This window comes from Triplophysa rosa, linkage group LG4 (genome assembly GCF_024868665.1).
Source record: "Triplophysa rosa linkage group LG4, Trosa_1v2, whole genome shotgun sequence".
NCBI classification, from domain to species: domain Eukaryota; kingdom Metazoa; phylum Chordata; class Actinopteri; order Cypriniformes; family Nemacheilidae; genus Triplophysa; species Triplophysa rosa.
In genome coordinates this window covers 13,926,922-13,937,618 of record NC_079893.1, presented here as the reverse complement: position 1 = coordinate 13,937,618, position 10,697 = coordinate 13,926,922, and the positions used below count along the sequence as shown (strand labels likewise).

Genomic DNA, 10,697 nt, shown 5'->3' with positions numbered 1-10,697 from the left:
CACTCAATACTTAGTTGGGGCTCCTTTTGCCTGAATTACTGCAGCAATGCGGCGTGGCATGGAGTCGATCAGTCTGTGGCACTGCTCAGGTGTTATGAGAGCCCAGGTTGCTCTGATAGTGGCCTTCAGCTCTTCTGCATTGTTGGGTCTGGCATATCGCATCTTCCTCTTCACAATACCCCATAGATTTTCTATGGGGTTAAGGTCAGGCGAGTTTGCTGGCCAATTAAGAACAGGGATACCATGGTCCTTAAACCAGGTACTGGTAGCTTTGGCACTGTGTGCAGGTGCCAAGTCCTGTTGGAAAATGAAATCTGCATCTCCATAAAGTTGGTCAGCAGCAGGAAGCATGAAGTGCTCTAAAACTTCCTGGTATACGGCTGCGTTGACCTTGGACCTCAGAAAACACAGTGGACCAACACCAGCAGATGACATGGCACCCCAAACCATCACTGACTGTGGAAACTTTACACTGGACCTCAAGCAACGTGGATTCTGTGCCTCTCCTCTCTTCCTCCAGACTCTGGGACCCTGATTTCCAAAGGAAATGCAAAATTTACTTTCATCAGAGAACATAACTTTGGACCACTCAGCAGCAGTCCAGTCCTTTTTGTCTTTAGCCCAGGCGAGACGCTTCTGATGCTGTCTGCTGCTGACCAACTTTATGGAGATGCAGATTTCATTTTCCAACAGGACTTGGCACCTGCACACAGTGCCAAAGCTACCAGTACCTGGTTTAAGGACCATGGTATCCCTGTTCTTAATTGGCCAGCAAACTCGCCTGACCTTAACCCCATAGAAAATCTATGGGGTATTGTGAAGAGGAAGATGCGATATGCCAGACCCAACAATGCAGAAGAGCTGAAGGCCACTATCAGAGCAACCTGGGCTCTCATAACACCTGAGCAGTGCCACAGACTGATCGACTCCATGCCACGCCGCATTGCTGCAGTAATTCAGGCAAAAGGAGCCCCAACTAAGTATTGAGTGCTGTACATGCTCATACTTTTCATGTTCATACTTTTCAGTTGGCCAAGATTTCTAAAAATCCTTTCTTTGTATTGGTCTTAAGTAATATTCTAATTTTCTGAGATACTGAATTTGGGATTTTCATTAGTTGTCAGTTATAATCATCAAATTAAAAGAAATAAACATTTGAAATATATCAGTCTGTGTGTAATGAATGAATATAATATACAAGTTTCACTTTTTGAATGGAATTAGTGAAATAAATCAACTTTTTGATGATATTCTAATTATATGACCAGCACCTGTATATCTGATTGATATATGAATCTTCTTCCCAGTAAAACTATAAATTATGTACATTTTGAAGGTAAATGCATCAGTCTGGTGTATTTTGAGAACAAATATCTTGTATACAATTTTGTGCTATAGTAGTAAAAGAGTCATTGTTTGCATACAAATGAAAATAGAGCAAAAAAAGCAAATAAAAATGAAGCAAAGTGGTTCCCCTTTGTTAAACTGCCTTTAATACAGATTTATTATCCATTACAAAATTCCTTCCATTATGAAACAAAAATATATAATGCAGTATAATACATAATATAATCATTTAAGTGCATATATTTCTTAATATATGAAAGTGTCAATTCTTTATGTATTATTGTATAGTATTGTATATATTATTTTAATTAATATACCACTCTATGTATTTCCAAATCTATATTCAATTATTTCATATATTATTGATTTAATTTAGAGGAAAATATATTTTCTTTAAAAGTATTGTCAGTCTTTGCACCCTGAAATTGAACTGTAACATAAAAGTTATTCACTTTAAACGACGCTACCTATATGCCAACTGGCAATATGTGTGTTCGACTTCGCAGACTACACCAACGTATAGCAAGAGCCATTTCAAAGCATGTGGAGCAGTCTGGTCTCACAGTAGTTTGTGACACTTTTAAGTCAAAACCCCGGGTCCAGTTCTCGCACCAGCGTTTGGTCGCGGGGTCTAAATGAAAGTGGGTGACAAATTCTTTGGCTAAACGACGGCGCATACTAGCATAGAACGAGTCTGAAAGTCTTGTTTCGAGGACGCGGGTCTACTGTGTCCGTGAGCCGAGCTCCCGACCGAGCAGACGCTGATTACATCATTAACCAGCACTGTTGCTTCTGTCGCCGGATTGATAAATGCTAAACTCCTGTAGGTGATCAAAACGTCGAAAATCTCCAAAAGAGGACGAGGGTGCAGCTCATAACTTATATGGTGTTTTCCTATAGAATCGTGCAACTGATTAATAGATGTCTAACTGTCATTTGGAGGTTGCAAATTAACTGTTCAAAAATCTGTCCCCTCTGTTTGAATGGGCATGACGCCTCTGCCTGGAGCTGGGATAAGCATGAGGCCAAAGTAGGAAAATTAAGTATGACCTTTTAATTTTTTATGTTCTGGGAATCATGAAAAGGCCAGAAATTTGCAACCTGTGTTTTCAGTTCATGTAAGAATGTCTAGAGGTCTGACCAATTTGGTCTGTATTAAGAAAATGTAAACTCTCAAACAAAACCTGAACAACCAACATTATCAGTTTACAACAGCATATCAAAATAAAAAGAATTTATTTATTGTCAAATTACTGTCAGCATACTTATTAAAAAAAACAGGATGAACAGGAAAAGTAAAACCAGTATTTCATAACCACAAACATTTCCTTAAAATGAACAACACTGGTCAATAAGAGGCTGGTGATGGAAATGTTAATCTGGTATTTTGATGTTTGTTAAGCAAAATGGGCCACAAAAAGAAAGTTTTGGACAATTTTTAAAGGGCTGGACTTTTTAATAAAGTTTATTTGGATAGATGAATCCATGTTTAAGATGTAATAATAAAACCTAAACCTGAATAAAAGCTAAAATTCAAGTTATTAATAAAATTCAAGTTAAAATAAAGACGTGACGAACTGTTTTCACTGTAAATTGAAGTTTTTTTGATCAACATAAAACAAAAAAACACACAATTTATTTAAATAGTATTTTATTCAGCACTGCAGTATCTTAAGACAATAACAAGCAGACTTCATGATTATTGTTTACTGTTCACAGATCAGGCTTCTCCTCATAGTGACAAATGCAAGATGTTCTTTGGCTATCCAGGTAAGGTTTACATCCCAAGTGCATGACAGCATCAAAGAGCAAAGTCACTGCTGATTCACAGGCTGTGTAAAAAAAAGATTTTAAAATCTCAGCATAATGTATAAGTGCAATCAGGATAAAATGGGCGACGGTCTAGTAAAGTTAAGTTTAAAAATATGTTTTATATGTTTAAAAAAGTTGTATACTAGTTTCATAAAATAAGACATTATTTAAGCAATATTTGAAATTACCTTGTACACCCTGAGACAAGCCTAGTGTTTTTTGGAAATTCCTACAGATAGACTCAAGGCAGACTTGGAATTGGTTATCACAGTATTTTTTTTCTTTCCCACAAGTATCATAGCAGTTATCGTGCTCATTGCAACATCTGGTCATAGATGGGATACCAATATCAAACTGCATCCAACAATGACAAAAGTAAAAAGAAGTATTATTGATATAAGTAACATTCAACTTTAAAGCAAACATTTATTTATCCCCTCACTTCAGAAGCCCAGAATTGCAGTAATAAAAATGGTACATATTTAGCACAATATAAATATTTTCCTTCCTCACCTGAAATCCAAATACTGGTGAACCACATCCATTGGGTGGAGGTGGCTTGTAGTTAGGGCGAGGAATTGGTATGTACCCTATAAAGAGTATTAAATTGAACCAATGAGGGGATATTTTTAACCCATTGTTTAATTATGGCTGACAAATGATTATTGATCATATAAATATTTATATACCTTATAGAATCAGTCGAAACAAGAGAATCAAATAATAAAAAAGAAAATATAGACAATGTTATAGTGTTAATGAAATAGTTAGTCTTTAAAATCATGACCGACCATCACTACACGTGTATCGACACTGTCCATCTGAACCTCCGATCATGTCCATAGCCAAATTAAGGTATTTGTCTATCCCGTGTATCCCGTTCCGGATGGTTTTTAAAGTCTTTCTCCAGTCTGGAGGCTCAGGATCCTGTTCTTCATGAAATCCATTAGCTTCATTAGCAACAATCACTAATCCAAATGTCAAGAGAAGTTGTAACGCCAGAAATGATGACATGACAGGACATAGTCCATCAAAAATCAAATAACTTTACCTGTTGGCCCGTTTCACTTTTATTTACAAACCTTGTGTGTGAGCTGGGAAAATGTTGCACTTATTAATAGTAACAACAAAGCTTAGATTACGAACAAATCGACGGGAGACAGCAAAGTAAATGTTGCATAAAGTGTTTCATTTTGTAATCCGCATGCGCACACATTTTTTCCGCTCACAGCACAAATGTCACTGAATGCATAATAAAAGTCCTCAATACAAGAAAATTGATGATAAAAAGTGTTAAAGTGATAGAATTCTGTCATCATTCACTCAGCATCATGTCATTTCATACCTGTATAAATTACTTTGTTCTGATGAACACAGAGAAAGATATTTGGAAGAATGTTAGCAATTTTCAATTCTGTGACATTATTGACTGCCATTGTAGGAAAAATTAAATGGTTGTCAAAGGTGCCCCAGAACTGTTTGTTTTCCTAAATTCTTCAAAATATCTCACTTTGTGTTCAACAGAACAAAAAAAGAAGATACAATCTTTTTTCCTACTATGGTAGTGGATGTCACAGAACTAAGAAAGGGCTAACATTCTTACAAATATCTTTCTTTGTGTTTAACAGAACAAAGAAATATATATAGGTTTTAAATAACCTGAGGGTGAGTAAATGAATTAAGTATTTTCATTTTGGGGTTAACTATCCCATTACATGTCTACTTGTCAGAAAAAAATCTCTGGACTCCAGAATTAGCTGGAGAAGTGAGGTAAAAAATCCAAATCTCATTTTAAAGTTTATGTGTGTAACATAACAATAGGATTATCTTATAATATTGATAACAAAAGTAACTAATTACATCATTACTGAACAGATGAAGCATTAGGTTTTTATTTGTGAATTAAATGGTGCTGTTTTCATCATTGCTGAGTAAGTATCTTATAAGTACATGTAAGATACATGATATAAGTCATAGCAAAAGCATTCAGAATCAATAATCTTTATTGACATAATATACACACAAAATTTTACAATAGAAGCAGATTTTCAGAACATAATATGGCATGTTTAATGATGACCATGGGAATCTGCTTCAGGAAGGTCTGGGACAACTTCTCCAGTTTCCAAAACAACGTCTCCCTGAAAAACATGCGGGGCAAAAAATATGTGTGAGGAAGTTCAAAAGAATCAAATACAGAATAATGGTTTGTTCATCTGACAGCAAAGAAGGTAACTAAACATGTAATGTAAAATTTAAAAATTATTAAAGGTGTCCATTTATGTTGGTCTTATACACTACCAGTGAAAAGTTTTAGAACACAATATCTGAAAATAGATTTGTAGAAAAAAATGAATTCAGCAAAGATAAACTTTTCTTCATTACAAAACCATTTTTTTTAATAAAGATGTTTTTGAAATGGATGTTTTGACTGAATAATGAAGAAAGAACAGCCAGTAAGATCACAGAATAGATGGGAACTACTTCACTCACAGTGACTACAGTAAAAATGATAAAATATAACAAGCTTTTGATTTAATATAAATAAGTGTTCTAAAACTTTTGACAGGTAGTGTTTATTTATGCATTTAGCAGACACTTTATTACACAGCATGTGTGTTCCCAGGTTCAAATATACTTACAGGGAACAGCCTGGGTTTTAAATCAACAATTCCATATGGCATTTTCTGTGAAAAAAAAACATCAGCCATTATTGAGCTATACATTTCAGTATGATAATGATCAACCAAAGCAAAAACACACTGTAACTTGTCACACCTTGCTCATACAATCCCTTTGTACACTTTAGTACAACTGTGTGTAAAATATTTTAATCATATTCGATGACTGAATTTTAAAATGTGCATATCTATAACTAATCAATGTTAAACATCTTGTTGCATTTTTGGGACAAGTCAAATTTTGTCATGCATGATTATTGATTAAAAAAACTATGTTTCTTCAGTCTACACTTATTTCACACCAATTAATATGTGTCCACTGTAGGGCTGTGCGATTTGGGGAAAATATCTAATTGTGGTTTTTTTGACAGACATTGCGATTGCGATTTGATTTGCGATTTTAACTTTTCTAATTCAAGCCTCAGCTCAATATTGTTGTGTGGAGCACAGTATGGGTATAATTACCCTGCTGAAAGAAAACAACAAAAAAAACATTACAGAAATTCTAATTGTTTCCATTAAAACCATTACAAAATTCATTTTTGTAGTGTGTTTTGGGCATTATTCAAATCGGGCTTACTGTTGTTCAATTGGTTCCCAGCTTCAAGATTACATCACACCAATAGAATCCAAATACCAGTGTACACTATTATAGTTTCCATTAAAACAAATACAACTCCCATTGTAACCCTTAAATCCATAACATTTTCTATTGTGTTAGTGAATTATTAAAATAGTTCATAGGTTACATAGGCTGATTTATTATTTTTTAAGTATGTGGGATTTTTTAAAACAAGTAGAAAATGTGCTGAATGTTTAATTTCATCCAAGTGAAATTAGCAAAACAGTTAGATAGAATTTACATTTGTTTGAAACGCGGAGCTAGGCGTGAGTTGACACAGGGTGCGCGCGTGCGTCAAGGCAACAGGCTGTGTGTGCGCATCAAGTTTAAACGGCTCGTCCGCGAGACGCGCAACGCGGGGCAGAGACGTGCGAGTATGAAACAGGCTATGTGTGCGCATCAAGTTTAAACGGCTCGTCCGCTAGACGCGCAACACGGGGAAGAGTCGCCCGAGTATGAAACAGGCTATGTGTGTGCATCAAGTTTAAACGGCTCATCCATGAGACGAGCGAGTATGAAACGGGCTATGTGTGCGCGTCAAGTTTAAACGGCTCGTCCGCAAGACGCGCAACGCGGGGAAGAGAAGCGAGTATAACACAGGCTGTGTGTGCCGTCTTCTGAATTGGATGGTTCTTTAGTATTTATTTGCCTAATATGATCGATCTGACTCTGCAGATGCCATAATAACACACCCTCTCTCTCTCCCGCTTTCTGTTTTTTTTTTTTTGATTAGGCATAACGTAGGTGCGCTCACTCTGTTGGTTAGCAAGAATGCCACTCAAAGCGGGCTTGGAACAGACGCGTTTCCTACATTTCACATCGTTTCCACATCGCAGCCTCTTGCGATTAGCAAATCGCAACGTCTCACATTGCGATTCGATTTCGATTAATCGTTCAGCCCTAGTCCACTGCATCAATCCTTTTCCATAAGTAATCATTCTATTTTAAAACCGCATGATACATGAACAGGGCTGCGTTTCCCAAAAGCATGGTAACCTTAAGTTGATCTTAGAACCATTGTCACCAATGGAGCTACGATCATTGTAAGCTTACGATGCTTTTTGGAGAAACAGCCCAGTACAATATAAATATTCTATTCTATTTTATAATATTTTTAGAAAAGAAAAGAAAAGATTATGCAAAAAAAAGTTATATTGCAACATGTTAACTCTAAATTGCCCTTTATCTATACATGAATTAACCATGGTTTTACTACTTACTATAGTAAAATCACTACAGTAACAACAATTATATGATGCTCTCACCACAGTAAGCACAGTTTAACCAGAGAAAAATAAATGGTAAAAAAACAATAACTACAAGCCCAAAAACGTGTCTGTTAAAAATGTATCTGAAAAGAAATGTGGAACTCGTCACACCGGTCTCAAGCTAGTTATACGACTATTTTTGGCAAATAAATGTTGCATTAAATTTACGATTTACAGTTTGAACTAATGTCATTTGAACTCGTTCTAATTTCAGTTCTGGGTCGGATTTGTGTCACTCCATGTAATGCCTGCCTACTATGAAGGTAAAATGATGCCAAAAAGATTTGCATGAGCAGGATAACATTTGTGAAAGTGTACAGGACATTGCAAGCATAAAATAAAGACATTTATACATTTGCAAAAGACTTATTTTACATACACAAAGACAGGCTCTGCACAGTGAATCCATTTTGCAGTTCATAACACCATTGTATTTGCAGACACAGCTCGATACAGACTTGTAGAGGTGGGCGGAATGGCCAAAAATCTATTTCACGGAATGAGAAATTTTATTTCACGGTAATGATATATTTCATGAAACAATCTCCCATTATAATTCTATATTTTATACCTCATTTTTCTTAGATTGATTTAACTAATTTATTTATTACAGTTCATTTAAATGCTCACCATAGTTAAAATGTAGGCAAGTTATGAAAATGTACTAAAGATATCAAATTAAGTTCTGATAATCAGATGTATTATTTATTCATATTTATCTTCTGGCTATATCATATGTATACAGTAGGAAAATAGACAACATATATAACAATAAAGTATGAATATGCACAAACAATGAGAGTACAGTATATGACTAGTGTTATAAACTGGTGTTCATGGGGTCTGTACTGTAGGTCTTTATCGCTCTTCACTCTCTATTAGATGAGCAATTTTAGTGTGTTGCGACTCTCTGTCTTTAGGTTTGTTTATTCTCGGGCTTGTTTTTGCACTGCAAGTCTCTGGTGACTCCTCACGCGTCTCCCAAAACTGGAGGTAGAAGCGCGTCACATCAAAGCGCTCGCGAGCATCATCGCGCATTTCAACGCAAGTTTCACCTTGGCTCGCCTGAAGTTAAACTTTATAAAACTATTAACAGCTTTTCAAAACAACCTGACTTCTGAAATATGTGTTGAGAATGAGCTTTTTTAAATGCTGGAGCAGATCGCTGCACGAGCACTGCGGGTGAGAGAAGCGCCGGACTGGAGCGGATCACTAAACTACAGACTGAAAGAAGGTCAAAAGAATGTTTGATACGTTCATTTGTTACGGGTGGATTAATTTATTAGTTTTTTTCAGAATAGCGCCTAATTTGCAGAGCGCCGAGTTAACCACGCCTACTTATTTACATTCCGCGGAATACACGGAATAGAAAAATCTCTTAAGGTTGACATTTTATTCCGCGGTAACACAATATTCCGTCATTCCGCCCAGCCCTACAGGCTTGCAATGCTTTTGGCTGTATTTCAGCGCAAAAAAAACGTGTCAAAAGATAACGTGTAAGCGTGTAAAAACAGAGGTCAAAAGAATACAGATCATATTTATTTGGCATTAATATAAAGTTGCAGTTTCACAACACATGAAATACACTTACAAAAAATGGTACAATGCTGCGAAACTTTCCCTTGCAGCTTAATTTACACCTTTAAAAACATTTTTGTGCATGCAAATTTATTTTATGCTTGCAATGTCAAGTACACATTCACAAATGCTATCCTGCACATGAAAACCTTTTTGGCATCGTTTTACCTTCATAGCCTACGTTCCATTTGCAACGCTGCAAGACAGCAGACTAGACCATCTGACCAATCAGATCTGAGTAGGCTGACAGAAAGGAGGGGATTAGACAGACAGATGAATCGCCGAACGAATCATTTGAGAGTCAGTCAAGAAGTAAGGTAATAACTGCCTATTATTAGAAAATGTAAGTGTTTTCACACCGTGTATGTACGTAAACTGTTGGACACTCCATAAACCAAAGTAGGACCTTAAAAATCACAAAATAATTACTCTTTTAAATAAGCAATAACTTGCAGTGAGCAAGGCCTATTTTTAATAATCACTAACAAGTTTTGTCTGAAAACATGTCCCTTACAGGTTCCATTTCAGATAAAAGGTATAACACCGTATTGCAGCTCACGTTTCAAAGCCTAGCTGAGGTAGTGTTGTTTGGATTATCTATCCATTATACACATTTTTCCCTTTGGGGGTACACAGTTTATATACATATGTCTGTGGAACCAATGCGTCTCAGGACGGCTATAAACTTACAGCGACGTGGTACTTCATGTAGTAGTGCACAACCCATGCAGGAATGAGAAGGCGCGTGACAGCAAACACACCAGCATTATAAGCTTTAAAAGTCTTGATACAAAACGAGAAAAAGAGAAGATGGCATGTTATAATGCTATTTTGCAGTTATTGTATTCACAGTTCAATGCAAGTAACCAAAAACCTATACATAACGCATTTTACTTTAGAATTTGATTTGCGTTGGTTTTGAGTATATAGACAAACTCACGTATAATCTCCAGAGCGTCTTGGGCTCCAGGAATCCAGCCCAGAATCGGGCGATGCGGCCAGGTGGTTTGGGTGCAGTGACAGGCTCTCGAGAAGTGAGCTCCTGATCTTTCAGCCACTGTCGCCGAAGCTTTATCAACTGCTCATATCGGAGCTTTTCATCCGCTGTGTATCCAGTCATCCTAATTTTACTACACTTTCCAAACTAAAGCAGAATTCACAACAATGACATCTAAGAGGACAAACCTCCCAGAGTGCACTGCGAACGCCACAAAAATATCTGTTTTCTTTTCACAGCGACTCCTACGGACCTGGAGTAAAATAACACACAGAACGTTAAAGCGATAGTTCACCCAAAAATGAAAATTGTCATCATTTACTCACCCTCTCATTTCAAGCCTGTATGACCTTCGTTCTTCCACAGACCACAAAATTAGATATTTTCAAGAA

At 36.4% G+C, this 10,697-nt stretch overlaps 2 protein-coding genes across 2 annotated transcripts; both read right to left on the bottom strand.

Annotated features, from left to right (window-relative positions):
• Window positions 1–2,966: 2,966 nt before the first annotated feature.
• pla2g12a (phospholipase A2, group XIIA) lies at window positions 2,967–4,378 on the bottom strand. The gene is made up of 4 exons (XM_057330869.1): window positions 3,951–4,378; window positions 3,673–3,749; window positions 3,348–3,513; window positions 2,967–3,179 (listed from the first exon to the last, which is right to left on the bottom strand). Exons 1-4 carry the CDS (start codon window positions 4,171–4,173, stop codon window positions 3,061–3,063), a joined length of 585 nt encoding a protein of 194 aa, XP_057186852.1. The 5' UTR covers window positions 4,174–4,378; the 3' UTR covers window positions 2,967–3,060.
• Window positions 4,379–5,144: 766 nt separating this feature from the next.
• Window positions 5,145–10,524, bottom strand: ndufb6 (NADH:ubiquinone oxidoreductase subunit B). The gene is made up of 4 exons (XM_057330870.1): window positions 10,249–10,524; window positions 9,999–10,091; window positions 5,802–5,846; window positions 5,145–5,300 (listed from the first exon to the last, which is right to left on the bottom strand). Exons 1-4 carry the CDS (start codon window positions 10,426–10,428, stop codon window positions 5,229–5,231), a joined length of 390 nt encoding a protein of 129 aa, XP_057186853.1. The 5' UTR covers window positions 10,429–10,524; the 3' UTR covers window positions 5,145–5,228.
• Window positions 10,525–10,697: the final 173 nt, after the last annotated feature.